The 19054-nt window shown below is 46.4% G+C and overlaps 1 protein-coding gene across 1 annotated transcript in view; it reads right to left on the bottom strand.

The window, feature by feature from the left end:
• Nucleotides 1-2383: 2383 nt before the first annotated feature.
• LOC147712900 (glutathione S-transferase Mu 1-like) overlaps nucleotides 2384-19054 on the bottom strand; it is a 123606-nt gene continuing 106935 nt past the window's right edge. Inside the window, exon 8 of the mRNA XM_086923577.1 lies at nucleotides 2384-2566. Within this exon, the coding sequence (XP_086779703.1) occupies nucleotides 2474-2566 (93 nt within the window). The 3' untranslated portion in view covers nucleotides 2384-2473. The remainder of the gene's footprint in view (nucleotides 2567-19054) is intronic.

Below are 19054 nucleotides of genomic sequence, written 5' to 3'. Positions count from 1 at the left end.
GCTCTGTGTGTGGCTCTGTGTGTGGCTCTGTGTGTGGCTCTGTGTGTGGCTCTGTGTGTGGCTCTGTGTGTGGCTCTGTGTGTGGCTCTGTGTGTGGCTCTGTGTGTGTGGCTCTGTGTGTGGCTCTGTGTGTGTGGCTCTGTGTGTGGCTCTGTGTGTGTGTCAGTGTGGCTCTGTGTGTGTGGCTCTGTGTGCGTGTGGCTCTGTGTGCGTGTGGCTCTGTGTGCGTGTGGCTCTGTGTGCGTGTGGCTCTGTGTGCGTGTGGCTCTGTGTGCGTGTGGCTCTGTGTGCGTGTGGCTCTGTGTGCGTGTGGCTCTGTGTGCGTGTGGCTCTGTGTGCGTGTGGCTCTGTGTGCGTGTGGCTCTGTGTGCGTGTGGCTCTGTGTGCGTGTGGCTCTGTGTGCGTGTGGCTCTGTGTGCGTGTGGCTCTGTGTGTGGCTCAGTGTGTGGCTCAGTGTGTGGCTCAGTGTGTTTGTGTCTGTGTGTTTGTGTTTCTGTGTGTCTGTGTGGCTCTGTGTGTAGCTCTGTGTCTGTGTGGCTCTGTGTCTGTGTGGCTCTGTGTCTGTGTGGCTCTGTGTCTGTGTGGCTCTGTGTCTGTGTGGCTCTGTGTCTGTGTGGCTCTGTGTCTGTGTGGCTCTGTGTCTGTGTGGCTCTGTGTCTGTGTGGCTCTGTGTCTGTGTGGCTCTGTGTCTGTGTGGCTCTGTGTCTGTGTGGCTCTGTGTGGCTCTGTGTCTGTGTGTGTTTGTGTCTGTGTGTTTGTGTCTGTGTGTTTGTGTCTGTGTGTCTGTGTTTGTGTTTGTGTTTGTGTGTTTGTGTCTGTGTGTTTGTGTCTGTGTGTCTGTGTGTTTGTGTCTGTGTGTCTGTGTGTCTGTGTGTTTGTGTCTGTGTGTTTGTCTGTCTGTGTCTGTGTGTCTGTGTGTGTGTCTATGTGTGTGTCTGTGGCTCTGTGTGTGTGTGTCTGGCTCTGTGTGTGTCTATGTGGCTCTGTGTGTGGCTCTGTATCTGTGTGGCTCTGTGTGTGTGTGGCTCTGTTTGTGTGTGTGGCTCTGTGTGGCTGTGTGTGTGTGTGGCTCTGTGTGTGTGTGTTGCTCTGTGTGTGTGTGTGTGGCTCTGTGTGTGTGGCTCTGTGTGTGTGGCTCTGTGTGTGTGGCTCTGTGTGTGTGGCTCTGTGTGTGTGTGTGGCTCTGTGTGTGTGTGTGGTTCTGTGTGTGTGTGTGGTTCTGTGTGTGTGTGTGGTTCTGTGTGTGTGTGTGTGTGGCTCGGTGTGTGTGTGGCTCTGTGTGTGTGTGTGGCTCTGTGTGTGGCTCTGTGTGTGTGTGTGTGTGTGTGGCTCTCTGCGCGCGCGGCTCTTTGTGGGTAGAGCGACATATAAACAAATAAGGGGATTGCAGATTAGGACATTCTGTTAAAGCAAACCTTGCCATCATCTAATACAACCCAGATACAACATATCATTGGGTACTAAGGTGAGCACAACAGCACCCTTAACCAGAAAACCCCACATGCTCCTACAACAAAATACAAACTCTACTGCTCTTCAAAATAACCTAAACATGTCACTGAGGCACCAAACAGCTTTTGTTCCCCCCAAATGCCTTACACAAATAGATCTAAAAGGTAATTTGCTGGTCTGCATAAAAAAGTGCAATCAATCTGGTACAACCCTCCAGGCACACTCAAACGCAAAGAATTCCCACCACAACTGATTGAGGTTGGACCACACCTTTGCACGCTATTGATAACATATCCTAGCAAGACGAATCAGACGGTCGGTTGTGGGAGCCTCAGAACAGTACACACCTAGACACATGAAAGCAGAGCACTGTAATGCAATGTAACAGCAGATGGAGCACTACACATACCTATATAATACAAAATTAATTTCTCTACAATATAGTCTCGTAGGAAAATTATATTTGGAATACATTGCTCCAGTTTCTTTTCTTGAGTGCTGTGTAAGGTTGGGGGAGGCGTTGTGGAGGGCATTTTAGAATGAAAAATCAATTGCATCTAGGCACTCAGTTTCCCGATACACCAATCATGTACAACTTATTTGAGCTCAATGGACCATAGTTTGTGCACATCATCTCCCACATAGTGATTTACAACAAGTGATTGAAAGGTCTGCTCTATATTCAGGGCTGCTACAGAAGTAGAATACAACTCTCAAGTGAGCATCCACCTAGATAGGTATCTGACTGTAAAACAAAATGGTGCAGCAATCCAGAAGGGTGTGCATGGATGTGAGCTCTAGGATTCTGGGCACTGAATAATATATAGCTTCTTAGTAACTGCTTATGCAAGTTTCCCATATACATAAGAAATACACAATCCTTGGTGAAGCATTCAGGCACATGGCAAAAAATAAAACCGAAACACAGATGTAGACTTTCTAGCGGATTTATTAGTCATTCAACTGAATTTTTTGTTTTGCTTGGTTACTAAGGCTCTTCTGCCATCTGATGAAGCTGGTCCTACTTCTTATTGGCCCATGTGGCAGTTCGAAAAAAGATTGGAGTTTTCATAAAGCGGCTCGATTTCATGTAAGCGGCAATCTTGTCTAGAGCCTGTTAGGAAAATAAGCAAAGAATGGTCAGCGATAGCAAGCGGGTCTCAAACAGAGCATGGTTTAACAAAGCTACTCATTGGGCAATAAACTGGGCTTGATGAACCACACTCCCACAAAACAATGTTTCCTCTTCAAGCTTCTCTGCCAAGACAAACAGACCAGCCATTGGACGATTTTAGAGCAGGATTACATGTGCCTGCTCAATACCCTGACTCTATGCTGTGCTTTCTGCTCCTCCTCTTCCTCATTTTCCTTCTACCCCAAACACATAGTCCAGACACAAGACCTTCAACACAAGGCCTAGCCGTGGTGGCTGAGGCATATAAAGAGTGGTGGGATGGGCGTGGAGAGCAGCATAGCAGGGCCAGGGGGGGGCGTGTGCAGGTTTAACAATAAAAGACAGACCAAGCATGAGAGCAGCGTGGGGATTGGCAGGAGCAGGCTGGATTAACGCTCACTCAGGGAGTTTGTGCTGTTTCTCCAACCCAGCTGTGCAATACAGCTGGGTTGGAGAAACCTAAATGCGCATTTCAGTTCGGCCAGCGTACGACGGCCAGCCAAACTGATGTGAGCATTTAGAAGTGTACATACCATTCCTCCTCCCCCTTCCCATGGCCCACCCCGACCCTCCCTGCACATGCTGGATCAGCCAGCAGCTGAAAAATAAAACTATAATAAAATATTTTATTTTTCAGATGCTGGCTCCACCATCGCGGAGGAGCCCAGCCGGCACTGTGGCCTACCACATGATGCCGAAACTCCAGTATAATGTAAGGTGTGAAAAAGACAGCCAACAACCTTGAGAAGATAATAAAGACTAGCCTCATCAAATGTTCCTCTACAGACATTACCATATACAACTCATTGCTACAGTGCTAGTGACGCACCCAAACCTTGATAACTCTGTTCGCTAACTCAGACTTCCAGAAACCAGCACAGGAACGCCACATGAAAAGATAATGGTAATAGTGGGAGACAAGACAGGCAAGGAAACGCATAACACAACATGGGTGGCACATACTTTAAACACTCTAGCTTTTCAACCCACTTGGAAAGATAGCATTTTACGTTCTACAAGAGCAAGCAGGTTTCATGTCATATGAAGACTATTTATCAAGGTTGAAAGAACTATATTGGCCAAAAATAAAAAAAACGAAGAATATTTTAAAACGCAGAAAGGTAAGTACCATCTAGTGATGCGTTTCTACTAATTACATATTCAACAAATGAAAGAACTCCAATAGTAAAATGTTTCCTTCTTCTTTCTGGGCACCAGTTTGTTCATTGTTGAGACAGTGACTGGGCTCTCATGAATAGATTAAACTCCCTAGAATGAACACGTTTGGGAGAGGCAAATATGGGACTAGTAAATAACCATTCATGAGTCCTCAAATATCAGAAACACTTCCATGGAAAATGGCTAGTTCCCCTGAAAGGTGTTAAGACAATAAAAAAAAATTGAGTTGGACATGAAAACACAATTAAAATGCATGGAAATTAGTGTGTGCAATCTAAAATCGTAGTCACTGGAAGGCTATATTTACAGAGGGTAGTGTAACGGATGTAACAATACTTTCAAGTGAACAGAAACTGCAAATTATATCATGGCAGCTTTTAAACGAATTAAATAAATATGCTTGACTGAGTGGGGAATCAGTAATATGCTGTTAACAGGCAAGCAGGAATGGCAGAAGTAGGGAGAAGGGTGAATTGCACACCACCACACCTCTTTTGACGGCATTAAGTAACCTAAAAGGATTAGGTTACTTACCCTGTAGGCATCTGTTTACTTGGGATGTAGATTCACATGCTTTGCATACTCCTGGCAATTCGTGCTGGGTCCGGCTTTTTTTGCTTATTGTTTTTCTTCGAAGAAGTCTTTTCCAGTCACGAGTTAAGGGGACTCCTTTCAGGGGTGATACGCATGGGCATTAACTATATTGTTTGATTGCTTTCCCGCAAGTGCGTGAGAATGGAGTAAGTGTAGTATAGAGGTGTCCATGTTTATAAGATGTAAATAATACGAACTGCAACAGCCATTGGTGTACGGGGAGGAGGGAGGGCGCATGTGAATCTACAGCTCTACATGCCAAGAACAGATGGTTACAGGGTAAGTAACATAATCTGCTCGCGGCATGCGTACTGTAGATACACATGCTTTGCAGACTGTATAGCACTATTGTCCCGGGGCTTGAGGAATAAGTTAAATAGGTCTAGTAACCATGTATGTTTCTTCTTAAGAGGGATTTCATATCCAGTGTCCAATTTTCTTTTGGATGGTACCATTGGTTTTGCTGTGATATGTCCACTAGATTTATATAGAGTTTTCAGTTTTGGATCCAGCCTATATTTCATTACAGAATCGGCTCTGGAGGTAGTTGATGAGCATCTTTCTGTTTCGGTGCAGTAAGCTGGATTTGTCCCATTTGGAATTGAAGCTCTAGGTGCCAAAGCTAGATTGTCCCGGCTAGAGTCTGAACCGGAAGGCTAAATGTTCTTTTGGTGCCAAGCTCTAGGGTGGGGCATTCAAAGCAGAGGTTCAGTATCTACCATGGCAGGATAGCGGTAGTGGCCTGAAAGCCTTTTGTTTGGTGAAAGCGGGTTTTGTAGATAAAGGGGCTTTGGTACTCACGGCACCTTGACCGGCTGGAACATTCTGGGACTCCAGTTCTCCATTCAAGATTCATTTTCCGAGCTGGAGATAGAAGGCCTCCTGAAGCTTCCATCTCTTCTTGTTCAACATCTTTGCCGAAGATATCGGGGGTTACGTTGATGTTTTGTCACTGCATTTCTTTCCATTGAGCCTAGTGGCCTCCAAGGGTCTTTTGAGTGAAATGAGCAACAGGCGTCTGAGTCTTCTTCCTCGTGCTCAGGGCACAAATTACAAACTTTGTGAATGTCAGTGCACGGATATTTGGAGCAGCACAGAGGGCAGAATGGGAATGGAGTCCGATCCATCGACCGATTTGCTCAATGTTGGTCTTTCGAGTAAGTAAAAGAAACTGGCTAAGCCCAAATACAGTAATTGGCATTTTATTGATCCAACTATGAACGTCTGATTTTTCAAGACGCTGGAGGACAGGAAAACACATCCGAAACAATAGCAACGAGGGTACAGTGGTTTGCAAACTGAAGGAATCCCGACAAACTGTCTCGAGCTGGAGAACAGCACACCACGTCTGAACCCGATGGCGGAAAGAAAACGAACAATGGAGTTGATACCCATGAACAGTATCACTGAAAGGAGGAGTCACTTTACCTCGTGACTTAAAAAGACTTATTCGAAGAACAACAACTTTCAAACATTCGGACCCAACACTATATGGCCGGAGTATGCAAAGCATGTGCATCTACAGCACACATGCCTCAAACAGCTTATGTTTTTAGACTACATTAGAACACACCTATAGGAAATGCACTTGTGGAGGTAAACAACCTACGAAAAGCAGGTTTCCACAACCGCTGCAGTGTAAAGACCTTATATTTGGATGCAAGTCGAACAACAACCTTTACCAAGTCACAGAAAACACGCAGTATTAGCTATCGCCAAGACTGATGCACCTCTAGATATCTGTAGGGCAGCTAGCAGGAATAGTCTACAAAAGAAACCACTCCTTAGTGTCAAGCTAGCTGCATGGAGGCTCCCAGGGCCAATCTTGCTCATACTAACCAAGACTCATGGGTCATGGCTCAAAACTAACAATGCTTGCTGGATTCAAGTCCGGTATTTGCTCCAAATCCATTCTGGGAGCCCAGTGAAGGAATTCTGGGGAGTGCAATAGTATCAAAGTGCCATTATCAAGAGCCTGATCACACATGTGCAGTTTCACACATTCTACCATGAGCTTTATTCCCTGCAGTTTCTGCATGGCCTCCAGGTAGACCAGTCTGCTGGTTTATCACCCTGATCACAAGAGGGGTTATTACCTGTGGTAATCAGTTATCACGATTATTTGCAATTATTGGTATTTCGAGTACTGCTGTTGGTAACAACCACCTCTCACAGCAATCATTTCTGAACGTTGACAACCAATGACTATTTTCCCTACATGCTTGAATAATTGAAGCTTTTCTATCGATGAAATCAAACTTTCTTCATAACAATGACCAAACCATGGTGCGGATCAGCAAGAGGAGTAGTGACCGAATTGGGAAGAGAAAGGGGCAGGGTCAGGAAGAAATTAGAGTATTTGCTTGCCCATTACTATGGGATCTTGCTTTAAATCCATTTACCTATCCGAATTTACTTATGCCTCTCTATCTAAACACATCTGGTAACACGTGGTTTGCATAGTCCTGTATTGCTATTAATATGGCCTCACAGCACTGCCAGATTTTGGCATCAATGCCCAGGTGTTGAGGACAGTCTTGACCCCCTCATCAATACTAGTCTCACCTGAAAAGTACTGAGGAAATCCATTGTATTTGCAATCATTTGTTGTCCGGTGTAATTTGCATTCGTGTAAACACGGCAGTCCTTTATCAATGTCATGGAAAATGTAACTTATTTTTTGTTATCTCGCAGTGTAACCTATGGCTTCTGTAACTCCTTTAATTATTAACAGGAGTCTAACATTCAAATTATGATCAGTTTTTGGCACAATTTAAGGTTATTTTTTGGGAAGCAACACACCTTGCATTAAGTCCATGCTGGCTTTCTTACTTCAAAACAAGGGAAGCCGAGACCTTGTTCCAAATATTGGTCGGTTCCAACTAATAACAGCGGCGGCTTTGTGGAGTGATAAGTTGGGGGTCTGATGTCTTACCACAGAATACTTTCTCTTTGGTTGTTACCAAACATGCTAGGACTTGGTTCGTATGGACTGGACACTGCAAATTAATCCACAACTTTACAGAAGGAAGAGAGAAGAAAGGGTCTTGACACAGATTGTCGTATTATCCCTTTCTGGAAGATTCTGATAATCCACTGAGAGGGGAACAGACGTGAGGGGGCTGCCTAAAAATATATGCATGGCTTCTATTGTGCTAATGTGGGCCATGTTCTGCAAATGTCCTTGTCTGCTCGTCCCTAATACGCAGACCTAGGGTTTCTGAACCCAAACAGTGTTTTTCCTTCAAGTACTTCTGAGCACTCCAAGGAGGCTAAAAGGCCTTCCATACTTTGCGAGGGTCAGGCGCTTCTGTGGGTTTTATGAATCATGCCTTTGAAGTACAACATGCCATTCCCAGTAAGAGTAAAGAGGTAAAAGAAAACATTGAGAAACCTAGTAGCACTTCATGAACACCTGGGACAGTATGAGAAGCAACCAGAGCTAGTAATGCATAAACTATTCTATCAACCATCATTGATTCTCCCGCTTTTCCCATAGTATTGAAGCCCAATTGGTTGAGGCACCATAATCCGGTGGCTGAATGGCAAGCTACAAACAAGTCCTTGTCCACATGTGATTTGAAACATTTTTATCCAACACTTGGGAACTTGCAAACTCATAAATTGAAGTATTTTGCTCTCTAGAAGTCAAATTCAACAAAACTGGACAAAGTCAACATCAAGTTGGAACCAGTTGCTGCTGCAGATTGGGACTTTGTTGAGGAGTTTTGTAAGAAAGTGGCAGGTACCCTTTTCCCCTCATGGAGGCTAATCAATCAGGGGATTTATGGAGCGTGCTACTCACCCGTGAGGCGGCGGGAAGGGTGGGCGGGCGGGGTAGAGCAGCTCCGGATCAGTCTAAGAGCCAGGTCTTAAGGCTCTTCCTGAAGGTTTGCTTCTTCTAAGCCTTTGCTGCGACGTAGAAGGCTCTTCCGCCTGATCTGGTTCTGCGGATGCAAGGGGTCTCTGTCAGGTTTAGGTCGGCGGAGCGGAGGTTCCTTTTGGGAATGTGGAAGGATACTCTCCCATTGAGGTATTTGGGTCCGATGTTGTGGAGTGATTTGAAGGCGTGGGTGAGTAGCTTGAAGGTTACTCTCTTCTTGGCGGACAGCCAGTGGAGGTCTCGTAGGTGCTGGGTCATGAGCTCATGTCAAGGGGTTCCGAGGAGGAGTTTGGCTGCGGTGTTCTGGATGGTTTGGAGCTTGTGTAGCAGGGTTCTATTGATCCCGGCGTAGAGGGCTTTGCCGTAGTCCAGTCTGCTGGTTATGAGTGCATGGGTGAAGGTTTTTGTGCATGGTGGGTCCACTTGAAGGTCTTGCAGAGGATGCTGAGGGCTTTGTAGGTGGTAGAGGCAACAGCGTTGATCTGGCAGGTCATAGAGAGGAGTCTAGGATGATGCATGGTCTGTTGTGGTGTGAGGGTTTCAGAGGGAGGAAGGCCACCAGGTGTTGTCCCAGGCAGTGGAGGAGGGTCACAGGATGAGGACCTCCGTCTTCTCGAAGTTGAGCTTCAGGCAGCTGTCACTCATCCAGGCTGTGACGGAACTCGGTGGCGTGTTTTGTGATCAATCTTATCCCAGCAGCATTCATTCTCCATGGTCGAATTTATTTAATGACTGAAGGAAGTTGAAATACTCACCGCATTTAAAAGAAATCTTGCAGAAGGGTTTCAAGTAGACATTCACCACAGGACTTACAGATGGCCTAATTTTTTTTATACCAGAGGTGAATGGAGAGTTACGGCACTTATGTACTGACCACCACAAATTAAAATCCATCATACACAGACACTATCTTCTCTCTCATCTCCGTCTTATTAGACCAAATAAAATCAGCCAGAAAGGTGCTTACAACCTGGTGAGGATTAGAGAGGAAGTGGAGTGGAAGACACCATTCAAAACACGGTGCGGACATTATGAATACCTTGTCATGCCATTCAGTTTATGCAGCATGCCAGCTGATTTCCATCAATTTGTGGGTTACATTTATAGAGACATTGGATACCTTTAAAGTAGTTATACTTCGGTGATATCCCATCTACACAGAGAACATAAACCATAGACAACTCATCAAGAAGGAACTCACACTACTATGACGACACACAAGGTCCTCAGTTTGATGGAAACACTGCTGCCACAAAAATGTACACTAATAAGACAGGTCAGGCTGTTGGTGTAAGTACATCAAACTGTACCGCCCCCATTCACAGCGGATGGTCTGATGTCCTTTTTTTTAGGTCTCGCCTATGCAGTGCATGCACGGTTTCTACGAGACATGTTATCTATAGTGGGCTTGGATACCACCCACTACTTGCCGTTAGTTGGTTTCATTGCCACTCATTTATTTGCTTCTTATAGGTCAGCTGGCATAATCGCCCATCCTCTTCATGCGTTTGTGCCTCCAATGGATCATGGCTGCAGTACTTGCGTCTTTCCACTGACCTTTTGTTAGGCGCTACTTTTTTTCTTTGGGCTTAACCAGTTAACCAAAGTGAACATTTTCAGTAGGCCACTTCGTATTCTTCACTCCCCTCTGTGCCCTTTCTTTGGTTGCTTGCTCTCAGACTGCCCTCTGTTGATTTGCTCAGATTTATCCAAGGCCCTCCCTCCCACCTTCAGTTGTCTGTGATAACCCACCAGGCCCGCTCTCCCATCCTCTTGTGAGTTGCCCAATCACTCCCTCAAATATTTTTTTTAAACGTGCTAGGACTTGCCACGTCATAGCGGTTTTCTTCCTTATCTTTTTTATTTTAATTGGATTAGCAGCACAATGACTTTGCAGGAGTTTTTCATTGTTCGAGTATTGCTGGCTTTGATGTCTTTACAACACTCTCTGGGGTTCACTGAGTCAATCAGGAGCTGTAAATCATGAGCCCAACACTCTCTGGGGCTCAAAGTCAATCAGGAGCAACAGCCCTGCAGCTAACAAACAGCCAACCCCCAGCTCTCCAAAGTAGTTCTAAAACTGCCTAATTTCTATCAATTGTGGATGTTGTTTGCTGGTAAATAATGGTTCAAAATGAAATCTGGACTTGAACACTGTACCAGAGTGTAGCTTTTCAGCAGAACCCCTCGGTGTCCCTCTCTCCAAGGTTTTCTTCCATCTGCCCTTCATTGTCTTCCATCTGCCCTTCATTGATGTGCTGGTTATTGATACACCAGCCTCTCTACCACCCTTCATTGTCTGCGCTGCCCTTGGTCCAAATGCTCCCACCCATATTTGTTCTCCATGTCCCTCCTTCCCTCACCCATTCTCCCTCCATGTTGGTGGGGGGAAGCAGTTGTGTCACAGCGCTTTTTGCGGTTTAACTTCTATTGACTACAATATCTCAGCATATAAAGTGCTCTTTACTACGAAGCAAGACCTGTCTGCAAGTTTAAAACTGGACATGGCAGACTTAGTAGATCTATGGCAGACTGTTCACCAGACCAACCAACTGTTCAGACGCTGAGGGTCATAAATGTGATAAATGTTCAAATTATTTTATTTATTTGCAAGGCAAATAAGACCAAGATTACTTCATTTCCAGGCTTTGATCAAAGAAGAAATTTAATTCCTTCAAAGCACATACACGTTTTTTTTAAACACCACACACAAAAAAAGTAATATCCAGATCTGTGACAAATGGCTGTCAAACGATCCAAAGATCAAAGGGACCCTGTGACTGGCAAACTAATTCACTAGTCACTCAGTGTGACTAGAGGGCTTAACGTACCAGAACCATATAAATCTTTTGCACTTGTGCTCAACCAACTCGTTTGCCTTTAAAGATTAATAATGTTCATAAATTGCATGCAAACAGATATCCAGGGCCAGCAACAAAATATTTTCCATTTTACTCACTAATCTGATTCACATTTACCAGCTCTGTAGTCCTGATGCCTCAAAACACCTTCCCTCCCTCCGTGTTGCATGACCAGCAATAAATAAAAGCATTGGCAAAGTCAACAGGTCTTGCCTTTGCTTAGTCAAGGTCCTGTTGTACACCAGCATGGCAGTAAGGGGGGAGGGAGCAGTATAATGCAGCCAGTGCTGCATCACAGCTCTGTTTTTCATACCTTTCAGTCATGCTGCTGTACAAGATGGCTAAAAGACATTTACAAAGCCAATAGCTCTCACATAGCCGAACTTATTTGCAAATACTGGTTTGTCTTTGAGTGCCAGAACAAAACGTTTCGCTGAGTAGCCATGTGAAAAATGGTGGCCATTCTGAAAACTCTGTGCCTTCTGAGGAGTAGCTATGGTGGAGGCTCCTCTGAAGGCATAGAGAACTCCAGCACGATGGCAGCGCTGCCGGACAAACTTTAAATTAGGCCCACTGTCTTTTTGAGGTGGATATATCTTTCTTTAGGATTTCAAATATCTCAGAACGGGATTGGCATGGATAACTCGAAAGTACAAACTGTTTTGGAAGGTCTGGTCTCAACAAGGTTTAAGAGATTTGACAATTCATGCAAAATTTCTCCACCATTATTTGGCCTATCGTTATTTTGACTAAAAAAGGATTATTATTCAGATTGGAAGAAGGGAAATGTTACTTCTCTTGTAAGCATCTGCTTCTGGCATGTAGTGTTGTAGATTCTCATGCTGTGCATACTCCTGGTATCTAGTATTGGGCTCGGACGTGTGCAAGTTGTTTTTCTTTGAAGAAGTCTTCCGAGTCTCGAGATACAGAGACCCCCCCCCACCCCATTAGTGGTAATATGCATGGGCATCGGATCCATTGGTAGATTGTCTTTTCCCGTCCAAAGGGGGAGGATGTTATAGGAGCAGAGAGGTACAGAAAAGAGGACCATACAAAAAAAAATATGAAAGGAAAGAAAAAACAAACTTCTGCATGATCCAAAAACTTCAGGGGAGGAGCGTAGGCGGTTGTGAACCTACAGCACTACATGCCATGAACGGATGTTTGCAGGATTACATTTTCCATTCGTGGCATGTGTAGCTGTAGACATGCTGTGCATAGACAGTAAACAAGTCTTCTCTTAAGCAGTGGCTAGCCTTAGGATGATGAAGATGACTGAAAAAGTGTGCACATGAACACCTGTCCAACTTTAGCTTGTTGGTAAGCTAGTACATCCACACAGTAAGGTTTGGTGAATGTAAGGAGTAGATAGACCAAGTACCTGCTTTACAGATGTCAGCTATAAAACTATTACCCAGAAAAGCCATAGTGGCTGCTCTTTTGCGGGTGGCATGGGGAGGAACAGACAAAGGCCTTATCATAGCACATCTGTATGCATCTGACCATCTGTATGCAAATAACCTACTATTCCTACTTTAGACAGGGCACAGTCTCTGTATGGTTTAGAGAAAGAGACAAAAAGCTGATGTGTCTTATCGAAGGGTTTAGTTCGGTCAGTGTAGTACAGGAGTGCCCTCTTCATGTCTAATGTGTGAAGAGTTCTTTCTGCTACCGACTCTGGATGTGGGAAGAACACGGGAAGTTCTATAATCTGGTTAAGGTGGAAACTGGAGTCCACCAGAAGAAATTGGGGATTTTATTTATTTATTTATTATTACATTTATTAAGCGCACCGCTACCCGGAGGTTTCCCGGCGCTAAAGCAAACTGAACGGTGAAAAGAGGGAGGGACATTAGTTGTTAAAAAGCCATGTTTTTATTCCTTTACGGAATTTCAGAAAGCACGATTCCGTGCGCAAGGATTGAGGGAGAGAATTCCATAAGGATGGGGCCAACAGGGCAAACGAGCGGCCACCCATTTTGGCTCTGTTAATGCGTGGAATTTTAAATTTGTTTTGTGACGAGGACCTGAGTGTACGGGGGGGAACATATTGTTGGACTAAGGCAGCAAGATAGCACGGGGCTCTATCAGTCATGATTTTATGCATGTAGCAGAGTGCTTTAAAGTGGTCCTGAGGATCTACCCTGTCATGGTTTTCCTGAAAGAAAGGTTCTTCTTAAGTCAGAGTCTAAAGCTCACTGGCTTGCCTAAGGGAAGTGATGGCTAGATTTCATGAAAACTGTATATTACAAAAGTGGATTGGCTCAAGAGGAGGGCCTATTTGCCTATTTAGGACAATGTTATAATTTTACACCAGGGGCAGCGGAACTCTTGGTGGATAATTTGTTGGAGTCCTCTCTTAAAGGCTCTAATAAAGGGAAACCTAAAAAGGGAAGTGTGTTCTGTTTTGAAGGTAAGCAGTGACCGCCGCCAAATGAAATCTAATGAAGTGTAGGCTGTGTCTAACTTCTGCAGGTGCAGCAGGTAACAGACAATATCTTGGACTGCTGCATTGAGAGGGTTAATTCATTTATGAAGACAGTATCCACAAACTATTTGCATTTGGCTGCCTAACAGGCTCTAGTTTTTGGCCTGCACACCTCTTTAAGGATGTCCATACACTCAGAAGTTAATTGAGATAACCAAACAGCAGAAGCCAAATCACAAGATTGAGCCATTGGTGGTTGGGACGTTGGAGTGGGCCAGGTTCTGCAAGAAAAGATTAGGCCGGTTGGGTAGCATCTCATGGGGCACTAAGGGTAGGTCGAGGAGAGTGGTGAACCAGGGCTGCCTGGCCTAGTTTGGGGCTACTAGCATGAGAGTGAGGGATGTTTGTCGAAGCTGACAAACTATGAATGGAAGAAGTGGGAAAGACTAAAAGAGAAAGCACATATCCCTGACCGGTTCAATCCATGGTGCATTGCCAATGCACGGTTGGTGTGGGTACTTGGAGCCGAATTGAGGGCATTTTGTGCTTTCTGCGGTAGTGAACAAGTGTTTGTGGGGGTAACCTAAACAGTGGAAGTACGGGAGAAGGACTTAAGGGGGGGGGGGGGGGGGGGGGGGGGACGGAGGTTTCCATTCATGACCTTGCTGATGCATCAGACTGAGAAGGTCCGCAAAGTTCTTATCAACTCCAGATATGTACTTAATGAGAAGATGGTCTTTATGATGTTTTGCCTACCGCCAAATGCTCTGAGCTAGAGTGGGGAGTTGTAGAGTGTGCATGCGACCCTGCTTCTGCAAGTAGAATATGGCAGTTGTGTTGTCTGGACTAGTACCACTTTATCATGGATGCGAGGGTGGAATGCACGGAGGGTAACTAAATGGCGAACAACTCCAGGTGGTTGATATGGAGAGCAGGTTGATCGGGCGTTCGCACCCCTTGAACAGCGAGCTCCTTTAAGGAACCTCCAACCCATGAAAGCCGTCAGTTGTGATGATCATGTGCACAGGGTCCAAGCAGGGCCAGATTTGCAACCGGTTGTTGCAAATCTGCAGAGAGTGAGGAGTATTGCCCGATACTCTTAAATCCATGCATTAACCCTATGCTTGGGACCATTGTCCTGCTATGCACTCTTGCAACGGGTGCATGTGCAACCTGGCATGAGGGACTATTGTGATGCAGTATAAATCACGCCTAGAAGACACAACCTTTCTAACCATTACCGGGCGATTTGGCTGAAAAAGAGGGAGTAGAGGTTTGAAGCCTTAAATCCTGGCATGACTGGGGTATACTCTCCCTTTGACAGAGTTCAGGATGGCCTTGAGAAAAAGTTGACACTGAAGGGGCTGGAGAGGAGATTTTGCGACATTTATAGCAAAGCCTACGCTGTGTAAAAGGTCTATGATGTTGTGGGTGTGAGCTAGGCACTACGGTTCCCTTGCTCTATTGAACAGCCAATCGTTCATGTAAGGGAAGATGTGGGCGCTGCTTCTGAAGTGGGCAGCTACCATCGCCAGAGACTAACACTCTGGGAGCTGTGGTCACTCCAAAGGGCAGGACTTTGAATTTATAATACTTACCACTTATCACAAACCGGAGATACCGGCTATGTGCAGGGCAGGCTGGTATGTGGAAGTAAGCGCCCTCAGGTGGAAGGCGGTCATGAAGTTGCTTTGCTGCAGTAAAGGTATGACATCCTGTAGTGTGATCATGTGGCAGTGTTCTGACAGGTTGTACTTGAGAGGCAAGAGGTCAAGAATGGGCCTTAGTGTCCTGGACTGCTTATGAATTAAAAAGTATAAGTAATATATTACTTTGCAGCAGTGTTGTGGTGGCACAAGATCTTAGTCCCCTTTGCGGAGTAATGCATGCATGTCTCCTTGGAGAGAACACGAATGTACTAGGGTAGGTTTGGGCCAGCGAGGGGCAATGTTTGGTGGTGTTTGTGCAAGTTCTAGACCACAACCCGCTGCTATGACATCTAGAACCCACTGATGATAGATGATTTCTACTAAGCAGGACAGAAGCCTTTTCACTCTTCCTCCGGAAGGTGTTAGGTGGTCGGGGGGATGGAGGAGGGCAAGGGAGTCATAGTTTAGAAGTTGCAGCCCTTTCGGGGCTGCACCTTTTTCCCTGCCATTCCTTCTCTTATATCCTCTGTAGTAACCCGAGAGGGTGGTTGCTGCTGCTGTTGTGGAAGAAGGTGGATGCCTCATGGGTAACAGTTTTTTCTTCCCCATGATATTGTTGGCAGAAAAAGGAGCCACAGGCAGATGAGGTCTGCAAGGTACAAGTCTTTAGCATCTTTCTTTATTTCTTCCAGCATGTAGTGAACTTGTGCGCCAAACAGATGTTCACCATCAAGTGGCAAGTTAACAAGGTGTGGTTGCACCTCTGGCTTAAAACCAGAATACCTGCAGCCAGGAATGTCTGAGAAGAAGGATACTTGTATTTATGCCATGAGCAGCAGTGTTCGCTGCATCTAGGACACACCCAATGTAAGTATTAGATACAATTTTGACCTCTGCTACTAACTCCTGGACTTTTTTATACTGCTCCAGGATGTGTTGTGGCAATTCCTCTATCTGCTCCCAGTGGGCGCGATCGTACCAGGAGAGTCAGTGGCCAGCAGATTGGGCTGCTACGAGTTTCCCTGCTGCATCTATTTTCTTACTCTCCCGTTTCAGGGTAGAGGTGCCCTTTTCCTGGCCATATGAACCACTAAGGAGTCCGGTGGTAATTTTCCCCTGATATGAGAAGGGTCAAAGGGTGATACGTTAAACTTTTTGTCCACCTGAGGCATGAGGACTCTCGCTTTGACCCGCTATTTGAAAATATCATGAGCCGGCTTGAGCATCCCCATTAACACTGGAAAATACTGCATGATCCTTTGGGTAGTAGATAGTGTTTCCATGAGGAAGATGCCCTCCTCAGCCAGTTTATGCATTTCCACTTTGTGGAAAGCAGCTGGCCTTTGGAGTACCTCATGCTACGCAGTCGCATCATTTAGCGGGGAGGGCTTAGCCGGACAGAGGTCCGGATCAGAGTCGCCCAAGGGGAGACAAGTTATCATCACGTTTCTGCTGATGTGGTTGTGTGTCTAAGGCGTATCGTACCCAGAGTTGACTGTGGGGGAGGGTTTGCTGGTGTTAGATGGGCATGGAGCTGGAGTAGAAGTAGACAGAGGGGAAGTCCGAGGCAGAGGTCGCCATAGCAGAGGTGGTGGTTGAGATGTGACCTTGTCATGGCGCCGAGGCTTCTCAAGTGCGAACTGGGATGGTGAATTTAGGGTCTCCTCAAAAGTCAATTTCCTTTTTGAAGGAGTAGGGTCTTTGTTCCAGGACCCTGCTTGGCCAAAATGTGTCCAGTTCCAGGATGGATAGGTTTCCGCTGTTTCTGGCATCTATCTCCTCTTGAAGGTGCTGGTGGATTGGCAGTTCTTAATCCTCCGAAGCAGGAGAGGATGCTGCTTTGGACATCAGCTTACTTGGCACTGAGGTTGGCCATTATCCAGCTGGTACAGAGCCAGATTTTGGCTCTGAATTGGTAGACTCCAAGCTCCGCTTAAAAGGCGTCTTCAATGCCATAGCCGACAATCCACCCGAAGTCGCAGGGAGTGGCTTAGGGACTAGCTTCAAAGCAGAGTGGCGTGTGTATGCGCACGCTCGTCAGGTCTGACTCAGATTCTTGGTGCCGACCATGGCCTTGTGGCAGTGGCAGACCGGAGGCCTCTCTTCTGGACTGTGCTTCTCTGCTTCCAGATGGTGCAGAGGGGTTTGGAGGTGGGGTGACCATACTCACTGTGGCCCTATTAGTCGGTGGAGGCTCGTCCACTGCCATGTCTGAACCTGAGTTCTCCCTCTCCAAATCTTGAAGCTGTGGTTACCTCGCATCCCGACGCTGCGCCCCCGCCCTACCTAGATATCCTGTTCCCTCCACAGGCCAGAAGTCGAGAGTTTTGTTATTCCTCAAGGTAGAGTGGGCGGCTACTGAAGGAAGCAAAAGGATGTCATCCTAGTGAGAGTTGTTTTGGATTGGAGGTGCTTGCTGGGGCGATGTTTGGCCAAGTGACGACTCTGGTAGGTCCTGTGGGGTAAGACCCAAGGACAGGTGACGAGAACCATGTCTGTTTGGGGAAGCTCGGCGTGGTCGATGAGTGACCGGTACAGAGGCTTTTACTTAGCGAACCCCTACCTGGTGCCCTGTAGGGGTACCAGCCAATGGGTGCATCCCTGGGGCCCATTAAAATGGCAGTTGGAGGGGGCAGCAAGGTGTAGAAGGCAGTTCGGCTTGCATTGGTGCAGCCAACTGGTAGCTACTTCTGTTCCAAGCTGTCAATCAGGCAGGCTGCAGTGGGCAGGGCCAGACAGACTTCTGAATATGGTAGCACCACCATGAAGCCGGTGGGGCTTATCATAATTGATGGGACCCAGTGCTTCAGGCAGGGATGACGCCTGGACGGTCTCCCGAAGCACTGCAGGGAGACTGAGGAGAACTATTAGAGGTAGGCCTGGGTAAAGCAGATACAGGGCTCACAGGCTCTCCAAAGGTACTCCAAAAGGGGAGCTCCTTCTCGGAGAAAAGAGTGCATACGCCCCGTTTGCGCAGCGGAGAGCAAGGATAGGAACATAGGTTCCCAGGGTTGTTTCCAAGGGGGTGTGCTACCGGAGGGGGGGGGGGGGGTGTTTCAGGGAAAGGGAGCCAACACTGCCAATGTGGTGGCGAGGCCGGCCTGAGGGCCTACGAGGGAGCAAACCCAAAAGGTGCATCCCTGCAAGGGACAGGTCCCAAGAAGAACGAGTGGGCTGTTCTTTCTTTAGGGAAGACAGCCATCCCGAAAAGGTGGTGGCTGCTGAAGACCCAAGCGGCAGGTTGTGTGTTAGGATCAAAAGAATGTGCATTTTCAGAATGTGGGCACCCAGCAGAAGGATGGTACTAGGTGGAATAATCTCCAGAAGGGGGGACCAGCCAGTGACCCAGTGGATAGGTTCTAGACCTATCCAGTGTTAAGGCATCATTGCTGAGGCACTGTACCCTCGTCCAGAAGAGAGCTGGGCACAGTGTTGCATAAGCCAGGCAGGCTAGGCCTAGTTCTGCGCAGTCCATGTAGACAATTGGTGACCTAGATGCATCGAATCTAGGGCCAAGAGGGTTTCTTGTGCAGTCTGGGGTCCCTTTAAGAGACAGGTAGTCTCATGGCTAGGTGAGGTAGGTGGTCTTAGCTGCCAACAACCAGCATAAGGCATCTGAGGTAGCAGACAGCTGGCAAGTAGGCTGTCTGGTCAGAACCCCTTGTCACTTGTTAACGCGGACTAGGTAAAGAATACCCATACATAGCAGCTATTTCTTCCCGGTAAAAATCAGCTGGGTGCGGCATGTGTGAGCAGGTGGTTCTGACTACCTAATCCGCATGGATTTTTTGCTTTTTAATCAGCTGTTTTTTGAGCTTATAGTATGGGAGAGCC

Source organism: Lissotriton vulgaris, chromosome 5 (assembly GCF_964263255.1).
Source record: "Lissotriton vulgaris chromosome 5, aLisVul1.2, whole genome shotgun sequence".
Classification (NCBI taxonomy): Eukaryota; Metazoa; Chordata; class Amphibia; order Caudata; family Salamandridae; genus Lissotriton; species Lissotriton vulgaris.
This window is presented reverse-complemented; position numbering and strand designations above follow the sequence as displayed.